Raw genomic sequence first — 22,660 nt, forward strand, 5'->3', positions numbered from 1 at the left:
ACACAGTGGGTGTGCTGGGATTACAAATGCAGGCTGCACATCTGACTGTTTACCTAGGTTCTGGGGTTCCAATGTCAGCTTTGCACAAGGGCTGTTTTACCCTCTGTGGTGGATTGAATGTAATTGGCCCCCATAAGCTCATAGGGCGTGGCACTATTAGGTGGTCTGGCGTTGCTGGAGTCTGTATGGCCTTGTTGAAGGAAGTGTGTCATTGTGGGGGCAGACTTTGAGGTTTCCTATGCTCAGGATACCGTCAAGTGTGTCAGCCGACTTCCTGTTGCCTGCAAGATGTAGGACTCTAAGCTACTTCTCCTCCAACACCATGTCTGTCTGCAATCATAATGATAAAGGAATGAACCTCTGAAACTGTAAGTCAGAAACAAGTCACAGATTTGGCAGGTCTCTGAGCCATGTTGGCAGCTGTTCTTCCTCAAAAGGTGGCCTTGGCTTAAACAATAGAGGTCTCCGAAAGGCTGGGCCACTCAAAGTGGCAGCTACACCAAGAGCAACACAGGCCAGGCACTTTGGTAGTCACAAGAGACAGTAGGTCAGGAGCTGCAACGCCTAGCAGCTTGTGCAGTCTCCAGAGGCTCATGCCCAGGTGGGCTGAGGGTGAGCTGGGAAGGGCACCTTGCAATGTGGAGTTGAGTGTCAGATGGACACTGAGGTCCACAAGAAGGAAGGGTGTCAAAGGACCCTCGGCAGGCCTGTTTTAAATTCTGGCTCGAAATGGCCACCTTTAAAAAACAAACATTGTATGTGCTTGCCATCTGGTTGCTTCCTTGAGGTTTTGATTCACTTGGGTGAATGGGAGAGATGAGCAAATGGAGGTACAGGAACACACGGGTGCCTAGTGACGCTACAGGTAGGGAGCCATAGCCCTCTGCTGGCCCAGCAGGCACAGTCTCCTGTAATGTGAGTGTAAAAGCTGGGGGGGGGGGGTTGCGCTTTATTAGTTTGATACTTTTTATATTTTGTGGGGGAAATGTATAACTAAGAAATAGCTAAATTCCCCAAACCACATTCTCAGAAAGTGGCTGGAGTGCCATAGTGCACCCCTGAGAAAGCCTCTGCCACTTGCTTTCAGCAGTGTAATGAAATGGCAAATGGCACCCGGGGGGAAACACACGGTGTCACCAGAGTGAAACCTGTAAATTCTTGACAAATGCCATCACATTTACTGGGTGAGGGAAAAAAGCTCCACACGACTCCTCTTTTATGCTAAAGACTTTATTTTTCAGACCTTTCAGAGAACAGCTTTCATTAAACACTGCTGGAAATGGCAGATGCGCAGGTGAGGCAGGCTCTCTCAGAGCCTAGACTCCTCTGGATGAAGGAGCCTGGGAGAGCTCACCATCCCACTGTTCAGGTCAGTCAGGCCTGCTTCCACATACTAGCCAAACTGTTTCCATACAGCACCATCAACACAATCTACAGAATTAACATGCAGAGAGACACTTATGAGGATGGACTAGTATTGACCAGGGCCCTGAGGCTCTGGCTATGCACAGTGGACCATGTCTGCTCAGGACAGAACTGGCTGGCGCAGAGCTAGCCCAGCACACGGGAGGCTGCTCACGCCGCCCTGTGATGTCAGGAGTATAAGTGTGAGACAAAGGCTTCTGTGACAGCCTGGCTCAGGATAGGCCCCTGACAGGACGGCTGGCGCCAAGCTTATCAATACAACCCACATCCTCAGCTCTTCCTTTCCTAAACACAGCACATTTCAAGACATGAGCACAGTCACCAAATGACTCCCAGTGCAAATCTCATTTTCTCCATTCCAGGGTGAATGTGCCTGTGGTTAAAGGGCAGAATCATGTCCACAGCTTTTCTGTGCTGCAGTCCAGCTTTCATCTTCCGGGTATATAAATAATCTTCTCCTGAGGCTGTCCCTCAGATGACAATCACAAATGATGATGGCCAAAGGAGTTGATCTGCTTTTGTCACAGTGTCTGAGCCCAAATGGGTCACCTGCAGCCTTCATGCAGAATTTAGAAACTGGGAAATCATTTAAGTCTCAAAACCAGAAGTGACTACATGGGCACACAAAGAGGGTATCTCTGGCCTCTGTCAGCAGAGGCTAGAGTTGGGAGCTAACAGCCACAGGGGGAGGGTAAAGTACTTCATGGGGGTGGGGTGGGGGGGCATGCAGGTCCATCTAACTCGCTCAGCCTCTACTGGGTATTTAAGAGACCCCACTTTTGGTCTTCTGCCAGGGAGGATGCTGCAAGAAGGTAGATTGCCGTGGCCATTATTTTAGCATCTTTACCATGTAGGGGCCTTGTAATCTGTAGCCCATCTTTCGGTAGTAGTTCCTGGTGCCAACCCCTGCAAGAGAGACAAAGTAAACAGAGCTCTAGTCAGCCTAAGTTTAGTAGCCCTCAGGAGCCAGCTTTGGCTCCTCAGCCTCATGCCTTGTCTCTCACTTGTACTGCACTGATGTCCAAACCGATTCTCAGTGTAGCAAATGTGCCCCATTTCTATTATGCTGACATCTAGCTGTATGAACATACAAACTCTGCTGTGTAGGACCAACACCCTTTCCCAACTGTTAATACAGGACCAGGGTACATGGCATGTACATTTATGTAGGCCATAACAGATGTGCCTAAAGCATGTTTCAGGGTCTGTGTGTACCAGTGTCTTTTAGCACCACGGGAGGGAATGCTGGTGAACAAGGAGAGGAGAGTTCACATATGGGAGGCTTGTATTCCAAATGGTTTTCTGCAGGTGAATGAGAAGCTTGCAAAGCAAAAGCAGACACAGCGAAACATGATCCCTGTCCAAGGTGCTGGAGCACACAAGCGGTCAAACTTTGGCTGTTGCCAGAAGTGGGATTGATGGAATGGCCCTGGCTCACTGGAACACATGGTTTGTGAAGAGAAAGGTGGGCTTTCTTCACCTAACAACTCTCCAGTTCTCTGTGGATGCCAACTTGTTATCCCTAATTTAACTCAGTTCTGACAACTACTGAGAGTTACAGCAGATGATCTGGGGTGAGGGCCCAGTCCCCGAGTGCCTCAGTCTTAGACATCAGTTGTAAGTACTCCAATCTTAAACCAACAAGGAACAGAACTCCCCACATTATTTGTTTCCACCCATGTCGGAGTGTTTTACGTGTTAGAACAGCTGAAGACCGTACGATGGAGGTACAGGATTGATGGATGGATGGAGGTTCACTTGGACTAACTGAGCAGGGGAACCACGCTGTCTTACACATTTCTGCTTGTCATGCTATTATGACGACTTCAGTCCAACATGGGCTTGGTGCAGAGCAAGGGGATGGTGGATGTATGAATAATGGGCCTGGGCAGCAGCTCAGACACCAAGAACAGAAGACTTGAAGCCCAAAGGGCCGGCTTCCCAAGTTCTAGATCTTTAGGCATACTCCATAATCCAGAAGGTATCCCCTCAGCAAAAAGGGGGATGCTAGGCCCAGCGAGTGCCATAACATAACACCCCAAGACAAGAGAGAACCCAAATATCATCATCAGCAGGGGGGGTACAGTCACAAGGGAATATAACACAGCAATGAGAAAAGCAACCATGTTATCTGTATCCATATGGAGAAATTTCCCAGAACTGTGTGGATGGAACCAGATAATGAAACATTCCATTTACACAAAATTCAGACATGGGAAAGACTCCATAGTTTAGTCAGATGATGGTTACATTTGAAAAATGACAAGGGTTCAGGCCTCCATGGAGTTGAGGATGCTGTCACTCATCAGGCAGTGGTTACACATGGGGACACACACTTGCTCCAGGGCTACCTGCTTGACACTTCTGTTTATTACAGGTATATGACACATCTCATTACAGAACCTCAATGGGTACAGCCATTCAATACATATTTTAAAGTGTTTCAAGAGTTCAACCTTGTCTGAGGGAGTCAGCAAAATAAGGCAGAGTGGTGCAGTAGAGGAGGCAGCTAAGAAGCCAGAACCATGACAAGCCCAATGTGTTCAGGTACAGACAGTCATCTGTGCCCAGCTCCTTCTAGAACCCTGTTCATCAGAAAAGAAACAGCAAACTTTATGCCTGACTCACTCTCACTAGACAAAGGACCTTTTTATAGGTGGCACTGACGTGATGAAAGCCGGAGCAGGCACTGCCTATATAGGAAGTCACAGTGCAGTGTTTGTCCTTGTGACCCACATGTGTGTGAGCACAGGAGGATAATCCCACAGGTCAAGTAACCATAAAAAATCAGATTCAGAGCCTAGGATCAGTAATGGCAGGCCCTAAAGCTTGAATTCCTGTCTGAAATATAATACAAGTTTTTTCACCCTCCAATCCCTTGGCTTTAGTTCCTGCCTAAAAGGACCTTGTGATATTAAAGGACAGAATTGGATGACCCCACTGATCAGCCATGCTCACCCCTATGCAGCCTTTCCTGCTTGCTCTCCAGTTTCAGCTCAGGCACTGGAGACCCTGGGGGTTTCTTTCCTCTAGCCAGAGGCTAGCCCCATTTACAGGATTAACACCTCTCCTTCCTGGCCTGAAGGATGGACTTTAATCACAGCGATACTGTTTCAATATTGCATGCTCTATTCCACTGTGTCTCTGCCTCCCCTCCCGGAGTGTCAGCTCTTTAAGCCAAAGGCTTTTGAAACTGGGGTTATTACACTGACTAGCACATAATCAGGATGTAGTAAATGTCTGGGGACCTATTACACACTCATTATTTTCATGTGTGTACACACAGAGAAATGTGCTCCTGTAGGATGCACTGTAGAAAATGAGAGCTGTCTTGGCATTGGGAGCCAGGTGGTGGGAGGACTACACACAGAAGGTGGGAGGGGCGACCCTTTGGAACCTTCCAGATTGCCACCTTGCTGGCTGAGATGCATCATTTCCCATGGACTTATTTATGCTGTAAGGGTCTCAAGCATCCAGAAGGGGAGACACAGGTCTACTGAACCTGTAAGCCACCAGGCAGCTCCCACAATGGCTGATTTACCCCTGGGGCTTGGCTCCTCACTTTCTACTTGGGGGAGCCCCAAATGATCCCCTAACATCTACTTAGTTCAGACCCTGGACACATAATTCTGCTCATTTGTATGCTCCCTGTAAAAGCAAGATGGTGGCTTCGTTTTAAAATCTGGAGCTGGGCAAAGTGTTTTTATATATCACAGACCCAGATAAGCCTGGATAACCAGGAAGGTGAGTGATGGAGAGCGCTCCCAAGTTCCTGGGTGGGTGGCTAAGACATGGGCTTTTCTGGAGCTAGCTCATGGGAGCATTTCTCAGCAATGACTCCAAGTGAGCCTCGTTCTCCTGGGGTCTCTACTCCTCCTTCACATAGAACTGGGTCCTTAAGACCAGGTTGGATAAGGCACTGGGCTTTTGTGGGGGCCCTCTCTGGCCAGCTTAGCTTTGTTTTCAGGAACATACGGCAGCCCCAGACAGTTCCTGGGACTCTCGGAAGCTTCAAGTGCTATGGAGAGCCTGGCCTCTGGCTGGTCCAAACTCCAACCTCTTCTGATGCACCTTGTTTCCTGGCTATTTCTCCAATCTGCCAGACAAACTGGCACAGTATTATGCCTGCCCTTGGTCAGCTGGAAGGAGAATGTGCCATCACCTGGCTGAAGGCCCTACCTAGCTCCTGCCTCCTCTATGCCTTTGTGGGACCCAAGCAAAGTCCCCAGTCACGGTAACTTTCCTTGTGTTAGTCAGCCAGGAGAAAGCAATTACCCTTTGGAGCTGACGTCAGTGGCCTCCTGGACCATGCTGACGTGCTCGGCTGTCTTGGTCCCAGATCAGCCTGGCTGCCGCTGCCTCTCCCCTGCAGAAGAAACACACAGCTGTGCAAGTAGGAGTTCTCCACTCCATCACTTGCGTGGGCTGCCAAGCAGGAGTAAAGTACTCTCGGCTGTGGCCTTTGGGGTGCTCACTGTAGAGCCCCCAGTTATCAGAGGACCAGCAAATATGGGGAGGGGCACAGCCCAAAGTCTGGTTTTGTTTCTCTTCAGGGTTACTTGGTCCACAGACTGAATTTATCCATGTCATAAGGACCTTATTTTTATTGTAGGCAGAGTAAAAATTTATATGTTCACTACTTTGCCAGCTGTGACAATGCCAAAATGAGGCAAGAGGAAAAAGAATACCACAAAAACTGTCTACGGTAATATTCTCACATGTGGTTCTAGTGACCAGTCTCTGTGTTATCTCCTTGGCCTCCATTTCTGCCTTAGGTCTTTTGGGAGAAGGAAATGTATGTAAACAGATTTGACTGTGTACACTACAAGCAGTTATTAAAATGGCCTCTGCTATCTTCTTTCAAGGGACTGACAACCCTGGCACAGTGGGAATTAAAGGAAGAGAGTGCGACTCACTCCATATGATGAAGGGATGCATGCATCGGGGCCTCTGCACTATAGGTAGATGATCTCCGAGTCTGGCTGCCAGAGCCACAGCAAAGCCGTAGTGAGGGCATCTCGGGTCCTGCCCTGTGCTGAATGTGCTCGGACTGCAAGCCCCTGGTGTGGAAAGAAGCCCCCTGCTTTCTGATCCTCTCCCTGGCTTCGTGTGATGCTGCTGAGCTCCAAACACAGCTCTGCCTGCTCTAAGGAGGAAGAGAGGACGCTACTCACGACTTCTTGCTAACTGCCTCAGTCACTGGCTGTGGGAGAAGGTTAATTATGGTTGCATAATGAGGTCTAGTACTGTGTGTGTCACATGACTGAAACAGTTAACCAGGACACAAATGGAAAAACCCAGTTGCTTAAGTTTTACACTACTGAAGACCAGGAAGACAGTTCAGTGGATGAAGCACAAGCAGGGGACCCTGGTGCAGATCTTCAGCACCCATGTTAAAGGCTGGGTGTGGCTGTACATGTGTGCTGGGGATGAGGAAGGACCAGGCTGGCTGGCAGCCTCTCTCTAGGTTCAGTGACAGACCCATACCCCAAAGGGATAATGTTTTCCTCTGGCCACTGCTGTCATGCACACGGACACCCACTGCCCACAACCACTTCTATCTGATTCTTTGGAAGGAGGAAGTAGACAGTGGAGGGGTCCTGTTGATTGTGATCCCTGCACCCACTGGAACTCTCTGTTTCTCAGGGGATTGATCACATACCCAAGAACATGGAAGTAACTACACTTTAAGAAGAAATGATGAATGAAGAGCTGGAAACTTAATTCCATTGAGAGTAAAGAACAATGTGACAGTTGAGGACAAAGAGGAGGGGAGTAATGCCTCCTCAGCACCTGTGTGCCACGGATGGAACCAGCACAAAGCTCCACATATACCAGGTTTTCTAAGACCCGGCGGGGCTGGAGCTGCTGTTCTGAGGAGGGCTTTTCTGAAGAGGCCATAACTCAGCTCACAGGAAGAGGAGGAAGAACTTCCCTTTGGACCCAGGCACCCCAGACACTTGGGGGTGCTCCCCTTCTGCTCCCTATGAGGAGCACACTCTTTCACGATAACACAGGGACAACTTAGCTTGTGACCACCTGACCTTCTGCATTTGTGTCCAGGTCTCAAAGTCTTTTGTGTGGCAAACCACTGGAGAAACTGAGAAACAACAACCCTTGCATTTCAACAGAAGGCTCAGAAAGAGACTAAATCACAGGGAAGGCCAGATAATGTTGGCAGGCAACGAGCTGCTGTCAACAGACCATACCCGGGGAGGACTATTGGAGAGGGGAAGACCTGTGGGGAAAACTTGACAAACTGGTCACCACCATATGAAAGATGATGGGACAATGACTTCGAGTACGGTGGGAAGAGTAACAGAGAGGTGAAAGTGATGGAAGCCAGACTCTAAGGAAGGGCAGAAGGCCGAGGACTCATGCCCGCATAGAGAAGATAACTGTCTTGATTGCCATAGATACGGGATCAGGATTAAGTGTGGACAAAATTTAAATGCTTCAATCTCAAGGCTGTCAGAGTCTTACAGCTACTAATGATGAAGTGAAAACTGGGGCGGCTGTTCTGACTCAGGCAGCTGCTGGCGCAGGAAGGGCAGGGAGATTCACACAGCTTGGTCAAGCCAGTAGCCTGGCTAGCTGCAACCTGCACACTCCCCACCCTGACAGGGCTGGACAGGAGCCACCAAAGGAGGATCGAGTTGCTTCATAGACTCAAGAGGTCAAGGGACAGGGATTGGAATTGGGAACCTGGCCAAGATGGAAACCAGCAGGACAGCTATGTCTGACCATGCACCAAAGTGCACTCACTTCAGCTTGGGAGTGAGTACTGCAGGCTCACACACAGGACCTAGGCCAATCAGCACTCCCAGAGGCTGGGCAAAGGTAAGCAGAAGTCTTCCTTGGAGGTGGCTAACACAGCTAATGTTTAAAGCATTATTGAGAGCAAATTCTGGGTAAACTGCCAGGTGATTACAAAAGCAGGCAAAGTACACTAAGACAACGAGAGAGAGACAAGGGGCTGTAGGTACTCCAGGTGGACGCCACCTGATAAAGGCTCCAAAGGAGTATGTTCACCACATGTGAGGAGAGAGACACTGAATCTAAGTATGTCTACAATCAACTAGAACTCATGAATCATGATAGGTCAGGGTTGAAAAGATACTGGAATGCAGACAGTTAAAAAAAAAAAAATGAGTAGGATGAAGGCCAGGTATGTCAGTGCACTGGGGAGGCAGAGGAAGGCAGATAGAGCTCCAGGCCAGCCAGGCTATGAGTCCACAGTGAGACGCTGCCCCCACACCACCACTCCCCCCACAAAAAAAAAAGGAAAGAAAAAGAAAAGAAAGAAAGCGTAGGATGAGGGTATTGTTGGGCAGCAGATTAGACCCAGCAGAATTAGCAGAGTGGAGGTTTGGTCAGAGCAGTCAACAGACCACAGAGAAACTATGTGTTGGGGAGAGGGTATGTATGATATTCAGTAGACATGTAACTGGAGCTGTAGAAGGGGGAGAGAGTACTGGAAGCTAACATTAGTTAGAGGATGAAAGCCATTCAGAACTGACTAGAAAAACACTGCACTAACTAAAGAAGCCAGACAAAGGTGGAGTGGGAAAGCCCTACCTAGGAAACAACATGGTAAACTAGACAAAATAAAGACAGTCTGAAGAAACAAAACAAAACAATATGATATACAACCAACAAGAGTATAAGACCAGAATGGAGGACACCCTGGAAGACTAGTGCACCACAGCATTGAAAGCCAGAAAGGGAGACTTGGTACAGGAAGGAAACAGCTCCACCCCACGGGGAGCTTCTTTTCCACCCAAACACTTAGCAGATGGAGACAATGCATGGGACACCTGCATCAAGGACCCTACATTATCAGCAGAAATGCACAAACCATTGCACATGCTGACTCAGTCTCACTACAAAGCTGAGCAAATGCAGCTAGAATGAAAAAAAAATGCAACATAATTCCACCTATTTAAAATTAGCTCAAAGAACACTAAACTATATAGCTAAGGGATGCACAATGAAAAGAAAATATCAACTTTTCAAAAAGAAAACATCTTCATCCACATGGGGTCACATGCAGCTCTCTCTCAGATGCTCATGCCAAGGTTTTACCCCCAGAGCAACAATGGAAGAGGTAAGGTCTTTAGAAGGTGATTAAGTCACGAGGTGAGGTTCTGTGAATGGAAATTGGGCACCTACAGAGGATTTGAGGGAGCCTATTTGTCTTTCTGCCCTTCAGCCACATGAAGACACACGGTGATCCCTCAGGTGAAAGACCTGCACACAACACCAAATATGCAACTGCCTTGGACCCTATGTTATCATCAGATCTGCAGTAAGCAAATCTCTCCTGCTGCTACCAGTCTCAGGGATCTGTTGCAGCAGCCTGACAGACTAAGATGCATGGGTGTGGCCAAACAATTCAGTCCAACATGAACAGGTTTCCCTTGCTACCTGTTACCATTTACAGCCAAGCTTATAAAATGAAATTAAAAAGGGGACAGTTACAACTATACGAATGTTTACTAAAATGGGAAAATGAAGCAAGCCTTCACATGCATGGAAACATAAGAGAACTCAGGCTGGGATTCCAGCTGGAAAAGGACATGGGATAACAGAACAAAGGAAGAATAATGCTGGAGCTCAAATAAGCATGCACTCATGTCATATCCTGGTATTCCGAAAGAGAGAAAACTTTGGTAAATGATTTAGACATTTTAAAGCTGACAAGGACAAGACTGAAAATCTGGAGGTGTATTCCTGTTTGTTGACACTTCTTTTCTTGGGGTACGAGGCTGCCCTTTATCATTAGCAATGTTAATTGCATTTAATGAAGACTGAACATCACCATACTCCCACAGCCAAACTTGAATCGAGAAAGACAATGCCAATCTATCCCGTGAAGCTGAAATATGAATTAAAAAAAAAAACAAAACAGATATAAAAGATTGAGATGATGATTTACATCATTTAATTAAAAAAACAGTGAAAGAGACAAATGCAAAGAAACTGTGTTTCAATTACTTTTGGTTCAATTAATCAGCTATTTATCAAGGGTTATATATGTGCTGCAGTGTTAATACAGGGAAATATATTCATTAGTTTCAATCATTGACTATTGAAATGAGACTTTACTGCATCCCATTGATCTAAAAGGATGGCAATATTTCACTCAAAAACACACTGACATGGAAGCAGGGGAAAAGCTTTTATTCTCAACATCTGAAAAAGAACCAATTAACTCAATGACCTGAAATCTTTCAGACAATCTCTCTCTTGCTCTGTTAAAAAGAAAAAAAATTTGCAAAATTGATAAAGGTTAGCCACATAAAACTGAGCTCTTCAAGGTAGTTAGTTATGGCAAGTCATTAATACCCTATTCTTGACTGGAAAAGGGGTACCTGCAGGGACTCTGCTACCCAGCAGCCTAAATGTCCTCTGCACTTTTCCAAGGGCTCTTTGAAGACTACACAGTAAAAGGAACAAAGACCCAAAGCAAGTAACTTAGAAAACAGAACTTGGATTCCTACATTCCATCATTTCCCACAGTGGTGTCCAAGCCAGTGATGTTGCCCAGCATCCGGCAGGCTTTTCTTGAGAGTCTGACTCGGGAGGGTGCACAGCAACTTTGTCAAAGTGGAGTGGTTACTGTCACCAGAGCAGATGTATGCGATGACACCAGCCAATCTCACTACCTTCTCTTGTCTCAAACCATGAGCATATCTCTAAGAAGCCAAGGGCTGGGAAAATCTACTGCCTGGAGCAGGACAGCTCTCTTTACTGACAGCTTCTTTGACACAGGTTTTAAGTAATAGAGGGGGTGGTTCCAGAAGGCAGCCTCCAAACCACAAGACACCAACTGGAAGTGACTCTTGTGACACCAGATCTTGCCAATGCAACAGTGAGGGGAGCACTTGGTGAAAGGAGGAGCTGTGGCTCCTGGCCAGAAGGCGCCTGAGAGGATCGAGGATCCAGACAGCAGCTAGAGAAATGACTTGGCACATGTAAGGGGTCTTTTTTGTGACTGACAGTTGACAGCAGAAACCAAAGAAGTCTGAACTGTGGGGTCACTTACTAAACCACTGAAAAGAAAATGACCAGCCAACCAAGAATTCTACATTTAACAAGAACAAAGGAGGAAGACATTCCTAGAAAACAAAAGCTAAGGCATTTTGTTACTAGACTTGCCTCACAAGAAAGGCTGAAGGAACCTGGAGCATTCAGAACTAAAGGGCACTGGTAAAGGGAATCACACAAAGCAAACATAAAAGCCATTAGTTTTAATTTATAATTTCTCTTTACTTCCTATGGAATTTATAAGGCCAATTCATATAACAATAATTATAAGTCTATGTTGGTGAACACACAAATCTGAAGACATAATCTGTGGCAAAAATAGCACACAGTGGGAGGGACAGATGGGCTAGGGCCCAGTCTTGCATGACATCATGCCACTGGAGCACATGGCATGTTCTGTGAGGAAATCATGTCAGGCCAGAAAAACACTGAAACTGGACAAAATACCCTTTCCTACCAGAGTGGAGTGAAACCAGAAATCAGTAACAGGTGGAAGGGAGATCCTGGAGAAGGTAACGTGTGTGTGTGTGTGTGTGTGTGTGTGTGTGTGTGTGTGGGGTGGGGTGGTGGTGGGTGGTGGGGGTGGGGGGTGGGGTGAGGGGTGGGGGTGGGGGGGGTGTCTCATGCTGCAGCATCCATGGAGGTAGGTGCCTATGACTGGGTGGGACTCTGTGTTGTTGCAGCTGTTCTGGCGTCACCTGTTCCTCATATCCACCTCAGAAAACCATGGCACCCATGAGGTGTGCTGCTGAGCTGGAAGCTTCTTAAGACACAGGCTTCTCTGCAGATGCAGGGCAGGCTTCTATACTGTGGATCAGCTGGTGCTTTTCACGGGGTAAAAAGTTCCAGGACAACATATACAATGGAGGCTAGGGCGGGGTCTCTACCCAACTCTAAGTGTGGAGGCTTTCTCTCTGCCTTGACCAGGACTTGGTACCAATGTTCAAGCCACACAATTACTTGTGAGGCTGAAGGCATTTTATTACACGACACACACACACACACACACACACACACACACACACACACACACACACACACACCACACACACGATCAAAACTGCAGAACTCATAATAAATAAGTGGAAATTTAGTAATATACTCTTAAATGACTAATGGGCCAAACTCAGGGAGTTGGAAACTACCATGAACAACAAAGGTGAAAGCAAAGCAGGCTGGTGGCTCACTTCTATAGTCCCAGGACTCAGAAGGGTGGGGAAGGAGAACTGCCATATGCTTGAGCTAGCCTGGAGTACATAAATGAGTTCCAGGCCAATAGGCTGAAGAGGCAGACCCCAGCCTCTTATGTTAAAAAACTAAATGCATTCTATTTCCAAATTCACCAAGTCCAGAAAAGGCAGTTCAGAGGGAAATTTATAGCTGCAAATGGTTACACTGAAAAGAAATATCGAGAAATGAGGAAGAAAAAAAAATGAGCAGATTAAACCCAAAGCTAGCACAAGAAAGGAGATGACAGAAACTAGGGATAAAATATTGAACAGAAAACAAATCAAAAGTTCATTCTTAAAGCTGCCCAACCTTACCTCAGAGAAAATGTCTAAAATAGAAACAAGTGGGGACATTGCTTACACTCACACACAAAAACATAAATGAGTAAACAAACAAATGTAAAACCATACCACAAAGGAGCTGGTGAGAGGCTTAATGGGTAAAGGTGCTGGCCAGCAGGCCTGATGACCTAAGTTCAATCCCTGGGTCTCACACAGGTGGAAGGTGAGAAACAACTCGTTGTCCTCTGACCTCCACACATATGCTGTGACACATGCAATTGCCTCTCCCACTAGATAAATGTATCAAAAACATTTTTAATAAGAGAGGAGGCATTACTACTGTGTTTATAGAAAGAAATACAATTATGAGAGTATACTATGGAAAAACTGAAAAACACACTGGACAAGCTACATGAAATGGACAAATTCTTCAGAAACACAGAAGCACACAGAGAACAGAGTCCAAACTACAGCAAGGAGAATCAGGCTCATAATCGCATGACATTCCCCCCATTTTAATACATGGCTGGTGGGGCCATGGTCAAATAGCTGGAGGTAAATTCTATGAAACAGATTTAAAAAGATAAGTGTCAATTCTTCCCTAAGGACTGCCATCCAATGGAGAAGAACTCTTTTCTCTTTGGTGTCAGAACCAAGGTGCTCATGTTGACAGTCCTGTCTAGGCTACCCAGGCTCTGAAGCAACTCCAGCTAAGGCCTATCACAGCACAGACCAGAGAAAAACCATCCCTATGTCAACTCAAGTTCTCACACAGCATCGTTAAGCACATAAATAATTTCTGCTTTAAACCTCTAGATTTGAAGCAGGGTGAGCATTGTGCTAGTCAAATAATCTGAACAATCAGAACTTGCATATGATGCATAGGAAGAAGGAATGGCCTCACAGACCTTGGGGCCCTGGACTGGTATGCCAAACATTCCTAAGGTGTCGGACACTCTAGATAACAACCATCTGCTCAGGGAGGCAGAATGGAGGTGGGCGTCAACAAACTAGCCAACAACTACCACCATAAATCCTTTGTCTCAGAGAGAACTTACGTCAGAGTCCAGAGCTCAGGCCAGGATACCAGAGGAGTGAAAATACACCGTGTGATGTGTTGGAAGCAGAAGTCCCCAAACTGAAAGGTTCTAAGAACCCCTGGCTTAGAGGGCTGCAACAATATTTTCAGTGCTATTTAGCAATATCTATTCACCTTAAGGGAAAGAATCCTGCCTCTAATAGCTATAAACAATAAAACATTATTAAATTAAATGAGTTAAGGCAATGACAAATATTTATAGGAAAAAAACCCAATACTGTTTCCAGAAGAGTCGATGAGGAGTTAAGATTGCAAATAAAGCATTAAGAAAAAGTACAGCTGCCTCTTAGAGAAGGCTTGCTTCCCCAGAAAGACACCTGAGTGATGCTCATCTTTTAGTACAATAAAGGTAGGCAGCCAATAGCCTTAAAGCTCCCAGAATTTTTAGGGATGTTAGCATAGACTACATGGTACAAACCCATTTCTCCTTCTAAGTGAAATCATACAACCATTGCTGCTAATATCCACAAACCAGGAGGAACAGGACTGGGAAGAAACCTAGACTATGGCCATGGAAGCAAGGCTAGCCTTTGGAATGGCAGACATTTCTGAAACGTAAGGAGGCTAAAAGGTAAATGACAACACACAGTTCTTTCACTGCTGACAGGCCATCACATCAGTGCCCTTGCTTCTGTTAAGGAAATGTCCCCAAGACTCAGAAACCTACAAGATCTAAATGGTAGCCTACTGAGGAATAGTATAAGTGTGAACATTAAGGAGGTCATATGATGCTTAGTGTGGGATGGTTTAATGCAAAATGCTACAAACAAAGTGGTACCTCATTCATTTACAACAAAGTGGTACTTGATTCATTTACAAGGGACAAATGTCAAGCCAGGGAATAAATACTCCTGAGATGAGCCAGGTAACAATGTCTCCATGCTGAACTACAAGAGACAGCAATTAGCAAACATTCGGTCAACTTGTTATCTAGCTGAATAGCATTCTATGTCACCAACGCCAGTCTGATTAATAAAGATGCTGAAGTCAATAGAGGACTTGTAACAGTGCAATACTTTATGCTGTATCTATTGTTTTAAAAGCAAGAAGATAGTAGTGATAAAAAACAAGCCCACTGAAACACATACCAAAAAAGCAATACACATAATCAGTGGAAGAAGACATGTGGAGGCCAGAAAACGTGCATTTAATTAGAGGATGCTGCAGGGTAATTTAACTAAAAAGAAAATTATCTGAAGGGTGAAGGAGAGAGCACAAAAGAGGAAACCTCTTCTCTTCCTTTTTGCTAAGTCCTGTATTAACACACTCGCACATGTGGTACAAACAGGTTTGCATTTGGCAGGCTTCCTGGCCCATTAGCAAATAGTCTGCCATAATAAAGAGTCGCTCTTCTGGGGACTCTGGTAGGATTATGAGTCCATTATCAGGCAGAACCAGCTACAAATGGACTCTGCTTTTCAATTAGATTATAATGCAAAGAATAAAATAACCTTGACCCAAAATGGAGAGCTGTGTAGGAGCCTGGGATACAGGTGAGGTTTCTCAGGTCCAGGAAGCAAATCTCAGCTGGTCATAGCCTAAGGAAACAACTGCTATTTTCTGCCCACACAGAACATTATTAATCAGGGGCTCTGGGGCACAAGACCATTAATTTCTGTCCTAGGAAGCCATATTGGATTATCTAAGGCACAGACACATTGATTTTTGACTACTGAGGACTGCAGTCACAGCTTTAGGTCACATGGCTTTGAGTAACATGATTAAGAATGACCTCATATCCATAGTGACTGTTTTACTCACCCTGTCTTTAAGTGTCCCCTCCCCTCATCACTGGCATCGTAATAGATTTAAACAAAATGGCTAGCAGGCTCTGACTTGAGAGGTTTCTGACATCAACCATTCAGACCTTTTCTCGTCTCTCACCATCACCGTGTGATCTATCAAGCTTGTACAGCTTTTGGCCAATGGCCATATTAATTTTCTACTTGAAAGAACACAAAGAGAATACTGCTTATGACGAAGGTAGTCAGGGAGCTTGGGGAATAGCTGTCCATCTTACTGCATAGTAATTAGCTTGGCAAACGGAAACAGTAACATGATTAAATCTGATACCTAGCCAAAATTGCCAAAAGAAAAAAAAAAATCCCTCATTCTGTTGAAGGTGTTAAATGGCTTTTTAAAGAGTGGCTATTGATGGTTATATTTGCCCTTGTAGAAATGGTGGGCACTGTGACATCAGAATTCCGGTTTCCATGGTGATTATTAGTGATGGCATTTGAAAGATTGTCATTAGCTTCCACAGTAGTGGTCCTTGCACCTTTCCCATCCATGAAGGCTGAGATAAACTGCTTCTTGCTTCTTGATGTTACAAGGACAGACTGCTCATCACTATATAGGCAAACACCACAGTTTGTGGCAAACAAACACAATTTGTTCATCTTAACTAGCTGGGCACCCACAGAAGTCACTCAGGTAAACTGCTAAGATGCTGAAGCCTTGAACACAACTGGGACTAACTGCTTTGCAAATGAGCAACAGCTAAGTGATAGTTCCTACCTATACATTATTTTCTAAACTAGTTTTTTTTTTTTTTTTTGAGACAGGGTTTCTCTGTATAACAAAACTCACCTTATAGACCAGGCTGGCCTGGAAATCACAGCGATCTGCCTTCCTCTGCCTCCCAAGTACTGTGATTAAAGGTATGTGCCTAAACTAGTTTTTAGAACACTGATTTGGCCTAAGGAGACGGAGTCTCATCTGTTCCACACATGGAAACAATGGTGGAGACCCAGTTCCCAGAAGGCAGCTCAACATTACACCTCTCCTTCTGAGATAAGAGTCTTACTCTGTAGCCCATGATGGTCTTGAACTCACGGCAATCTTCCTGTCTCAGACTCCCAAGTACTGGGATTAGAGAAACTTTTATTTTTCCCCTCAACCTACCTAGTGATTTTGATGGTGAGGAAGCTAAATATTTCATTTTTGTTTTTTTAATAATTTTCACAGTTTAAGTTGACAGTTAACTTTAAAACTGTTTACTAAGACAATTATGTACTTTAAAAAAAGTGAGTAAATTTGAATGCCTCTTAGTACTTCATCTGACTAATTGCTTAAAGCAGGTTTAATTTTTCTCATGCAGCTATGTTCACCAAGCACACAGTGTACAGCTTTCAATAAACACACAGAGGTAACAGATAAGAACAATGTTTATAAATAGGGAAATTGAGAATACACAGAATCTTTCTGACTAGTGGTTCAAGTCAGATCTACAACGAAGTTACCCGTACTGTCTAGAGGTAGAGCACCAGATTATAAATCTAGTAACAGAGAAAAGTAGTTGCCAAAATGAGGGAAGTCACAATGAATCAGAGTTCTATATAAATGCATTTCTCTTACAGCCAGGCCAATGAAATGACAAATGACCCCCTCTCTCCTCTCCTCATGTCAAGACAGAACAGCTGTGCCATCACTGTGTGACTTAGAAGAAAGCCATGAACACAGAGAACAGAGGACAATGTCAGAGAAAACAGAGTAGTTATGTATCCACAGCCCATGGCTGGAATCAACTGCCTATGGGAACTATAGCATCATTAAATACCTAGCTGAGAATGAGAATGGAGTGAAGAAATTAAAGGGTCATCTATGGTATCAGAAAAGGGGCTGGTAAAGTATAATCAGCACAACCTAAGCCATCCTGTTGAGAACCAAGAAACCAGATATGGTGGATTGAACAGGAATGGCTTCCATAGACTTTTGTTTAAATGCTTAGCCCATAGGCAATGGCACTATTAGGAGGTGTAGCTTTGTTGGAGGAAGTGTGTCACTGTGGGGGCAGGCTTTAAAGTCTCATATATTCAAGCCATGCCCAGTGTGGCACAAAGTTGTCTTGCTGCCTGTGCATCAAGATGTAGAATTCTCAGCTCCCTCTCCAGCACCATGTCTTCCTGCACACTGCCATACTTTCTGCCATGATGATAATGACTAAGCCTCTGTACTGTAAGCCAGCCCCAATTAAATGTTTTCCTTTATAAGAGTTGCCGTGGTCATGGTGTCTCTTCATAGCCATAGAACCCTAACCAAGACACCAGACTAGAATGGTCAAAGATAATCTGATGGACCTGGTTGTAATAGAGAGAGTGGCTGGCGAGGCAGGAATGGAGCCCTGGCTCCCTGCACTCTCTTCACCAGCCATGTCTACTCTGTGCCACATCTAACGGTACCGTTCATGAAACGCACCCCACAAACAGCAGTGCCATCTATCATTAGGGCTTTGTTTTAAGAATCAATGTACAGAGAACAACTGACTTTTTATAAATGCCAGGTAAAACACATATGTGGGGCTGGAGAGACGGCTCAGCAGTTAAGAGCATTTGTTGTTCTTCCAGAGGACTCAGGTTCAATTTCTAGCACCCACATGACAGTGCACACCAGTCTGTATCTCTAGTTCCAGGGGATCTGACACCCTCACAAAGACATATATGTAGGCAAAAAATACCAGTGCACATGAAATAAAAATAAATTTAAAAAATATGTGTACACAGATACATACACATACACACACATCACCGCCATACTTAGAAAAAATGAAAGGAAAAAGCAACATTAATACATGGCATAATAATAAACACTTGCTATCTATTTTCCCTAAGCTCTGAACAACACCTCTCAGACCCATGATACACTGCTAAGTAAGAGAAATAAAATGCCCCTGCCACATAAGCAAATGTGTTCAGTGTTTCCTTGTGAAGGCCGATCAGAGTCAAACAGGATGTCAAGAAGGCCTTACGAGGTTTTCCTTACTACTGTGGTGGGGCTCCCAGGCCAGAGGCCAGGAAACAATGCTCACCAACCTTTCTCCCAAACACTCACTTTAGTTCCAAGAAGTCCTTCCAGGGCTGTTCCTATAGAAACCCGTTCTGGCTGAAGAACCCTTTGTAGGGTGCCAGGGAGGAGACCCAGCACTGCAGTGGAGAGAAAGGTTCTCTTGCCTGCTTCTCTAAGCAAGTCACTTCCTGTTATTTTAGAAATTCAGCATGCAGATGACATGAAATTGAGCTATCATTTAGATTATGATAAAAAGCTGTTGAGGACAGATGCTGACTCCTACTTAGAAAGACACCCTGCTCAGAAAAAAACAGACAGAGGCTCTTATGTGCAATTGGATTTGACCTCAGGCAAGTCAGGGGCCCCAGGTGGATACTTCTGAGGGAAAAGGGATGTCAGGAAGGCAGTGATAGAAAATGGAAACCTGATTAGGGTCTCAAAGACACCAGAAAAATCACGTGTCTCAGTGCCATCTGGGAGTGTAGGGCTGCAGGTCAGACAGTTAAGGTCACTTTAACGACTGGGAAGAGAGCATGGCGTTTGGAGAATACTAAAGTCTAGCCTCTCAGATATGGTCTGAAGACAGTCAGAGGCAGCACACAGGCTGGTTAGCAATTGTGGGCTCTCAGGCCCCAACTAGATCAGAATGTACTAAAATGATTTTAGCCAGCTCTGTGGGTGGTCTCTAAGCACAGAAAAGCCTGAGTTTGAGGTGTTGTCAGCTGTGCCCAGATGCACAGGCAGAAGGCATTCTGAGGCAGGCTGTCCTTTCCTGGTACCCTTGGCCAAGTACAGGGTAAGCTGGGAGAAGGAAACACTTTCTATAACTCATCAGTGCTGGCCAGGCAGCCTCAGCCAGACACTTCTTTGTGGGATTAAAATAATGGAGAAAAACAGAAAAAGCTAGACATGTTAAGAAATATATTATGTATCTGGGTACCATCAAAACCCTAGCCAGACTAAATGATTAAGTGAGCCTGTGTGATTATATTTCTATAATTGTAATCATGAAGACCTGGGCACCAGTATTGGTTTATTGACTTACAACTTATTGATTTTTCTTTAAAAAACCCCATTTCAGCTTTAATTTTCAGAAAAGAATATTTCTCAGGTCACACGTAAGTTTTTGGAATGTGGTAGTCACACAGGAAAACATTCTAATTCTGCCTTTTGTCATCTTAGATTCCTTACTAGTAATTAGTAATTTTTTCTTATAGGGAAAGAAAAAAGGATTGTCCCTCATTTCTTGCCCAACCCCCCAACCTCCTTTCATGTTTCCTCCCTGTAAAATGTACTTGGTCAGTGGGTGGGGGGCGAGCTCTCATAGGATTCAGAATACACAAGTCCATTAGGTGCCTTGGCAGTAACTGGAGGAGCTGAGAACACAGCAGGTTCAGGAAGGGCTTGGACCTTCCCCTGCCCTACCTTCCTGAAGACCCCTCCAGCCCAGGCTGGAGGGAGGAGCATCCTCACCTCTAAGGAAGGAGAGGTACCTAGAGGAACTGACAGGCTGTGATGTGGTAAGTGTCCCCATCTTGGTCCACATCCTTCCCCCTATCATATTTTTCTATGACTTTCCAGCCTTCATCATTAGAACACCCAGGTTTACAGGCCTCTCCCAGTCTTCATTTCCTCATGAAGGCTCCTGCATCTTACTCATTTTATATTCATTTGTATACCTTCCTCCTGTTAATTTGTCTTTGCCTATTTAATTTTCAGATCTGGCCAGGGACCCTAAGAAAGCAGAGGGAAATTTCTTCCTCCCTTCAACTTCCAAATGAAAAAGCTGTCACTCAGGAGCAAAGGCAACAGCATCATGCATGGAAAGGGCAAGAACTACACTCTGCCGTCACTCATCCTGAACCAACAACTCAGGTTCTACACTGTTCACATTTCCTTAATATCAGACTCCATTCCCACAGACAGAGCTGCTGACCACCATGACCAGAGGTCAGACAAGCAAAGAACATGAACAGGTTATTGGCCTGTTGCTCTGAGGAGCGGAGTGCTTCTAGAAGCTCACGCTGACCCAACTGCTCTCAGAAATTTCCTGAAGGTTTGAGCATAAGTACTTTCACCTGTCAGCCTGGACCAGTTTTGAACAGTAATCATACAGAGACAAGAGAGTGAATCTCATTGTGGTGTCAAGTGTGAAATGTGAACAGATGAATCATGAACTCGTCTCTCCAGTCACCTGATATCACTGCGATTTTCCCCGATCCATGCTCTTCTAGAGCTATTCTTTCTGCTTCTTCCATGAGCAGCATGCCGAACCCCTAGAAGCATAAAGGAGTTCAGGGATTAATAAGGGAAGGAAGCCCCCTGGGTGATGGGGTTGGGTCTTTCCCTTCAGGTAAGGTCTAGGCAACCCCAGCTGACAGGAGTTTGGAGTAACAGTTCTTATTTATTCAATTCACCTTCCACTTTTTAAAGGATTTGCAATGTGGCAAAATTCTTTCATCATCCAATTTGGGGTTCACCCTAACCTGCTATTACTGTTTGTAATATATTTTCCTGAAACTTAAAGACACACGTTTCTAATTTTAGGTTGCTGGGGGTTAGAACAGGGTTTCATACATATCACACAGCTTACAGCTGTGAAGCGCATTCCTGCCATTACCTCATTTGATTCTGCAGCAGTGAAACAGTTTTGTTTAACCAGACACACTAGGTGTATCTGCAGTCCCCTGGCACCCATGGAACCACAAGGGAGCAACCTGGAGATGAAATGCCCCTGGACAACTGATATAAACCCTTGTTCTATGCTCTTTCCCATACTATCTCTTCCTTCCCTCCCCACTCACTGCTTTTTATCTTCTCCTATTTCAGGCAATTTCTTAACTAGAAACCAATCAGAAGCAGGACGCAGAGTACCTGATGCTGAAATTTAGAGGGATCCCGGCTGCTCACTGGAACTACACTTCCATACACATGCAGCTCTCGAACTATGGAAACGCCTCCACCCAATTCAAATCGGAAGGTCTCCTCAGAGCATTTCCGTAGCCTCAGGAGGCCAATCAGAATGTCCTGATCAGGATCTTCATAGGACAGGAAGGTTTCCCAGCCTCCATTGGCAACATAATCTCTCCGTACCAACTCAACCTGTTGGAGAGAAAGCCATGAAAAACCACATTCAGAATTAGAGACCCAAGCTTATTTTTATAATTGCATGGATGTGTTTAGGCTAATGTTCAGCTAGGAACAAAGAATGAATCATTACTAATTATGGTTTTTATTTGCCTCCTCTCAAGTAGCACAAGATTAAACAAGAGTTCATGCCTTGCTCATGGACTATTATAAATGGAGAACAATCTTACAAATATTTGAACTTAATTAACCTTGAGATTCTTACAGATATCCAGCTCAGTGATTGCTTCTATGTAAATTTATGATGTCCTATGAATTGTCTCTAATATAAAATTACAGATTAAATCACATGTGTGGCTTTTAGAATGCCTTTCATCACCTGTTTTGTCAGATATTCAATGGTTTGTCTAGTCCTTACTTCTTCCACTAAAACCTACTTTGTATGCGCGTGTGTGCGTGTGTGTGTTCCTCGTCTCTTGTTTCTCAGTGGGGTTTAAGAAAAGTATTAACACACTGCACAGGGCCTATGAAATATACCTAGTGAAGGAATGAGAATCTTAAAAGTCCAATTGCTAGGGTGCAGTTTCTCAAAAAGGAATGGATGATAACTGGATGAGGGACTTTAGTGCTAGAAATCACATTGATTCTGACTCTTCAACCCACTGTATAGATAGTTCCAAGACACTATGGAGCAAGAGGTGTA

At 44.9% G+C, this 22,660-nt stretch overlaps 1 protein-coding gene across 1 annotated transcript in view; it reads right to left on the reverse strand.

Moving 5' to 3' along the window:
* Positions 1–1,209: 1,209 nt before the first annotated feature.
* The window catches only part of Elp3 (elongator acetyltransferase complex subunit 3), a 62,894-nt gene continuing 41,443 nt past the window's right edge, over positions 1,210–22,660 (reverse strand). Inside the window, exons 13-15 of the mRNA XM_027390311.2 lie at positions 21,745–21,972; positions 21,065–21,146; positions 1,210–2,331 (exon numbers count right to left, since the gene is read on the reverse strand). Coding sequence (XP_027246112.1) covers positions 2,255–2,331; positions 21,065–21,146; positions 21,745–21,972 — 387 coding nt within the window. The 3' untranslated portion in view covers positions 1,210–2,254. The remainder of the gene's footprint in view (positions 2,332–21,064; positions 21,147–21,744; positions 21,973–22,660) is intronic.

This window comes from Cricetulus griseus (assembly GCF_003668045.3).
Source record: "Cricetulus griseus strain 17A/GY chromosome 1 unlocalized genomic scaffold, alternate assembly CriGri-PICRH-1.0 chr1_1, whole genome shotgun sequence".
NCBI lineage: Eukaryota > Metazoa > Chordata > Mammalia > Rodentia > Cricetidae > Cricetulus > Cricetulus griseus.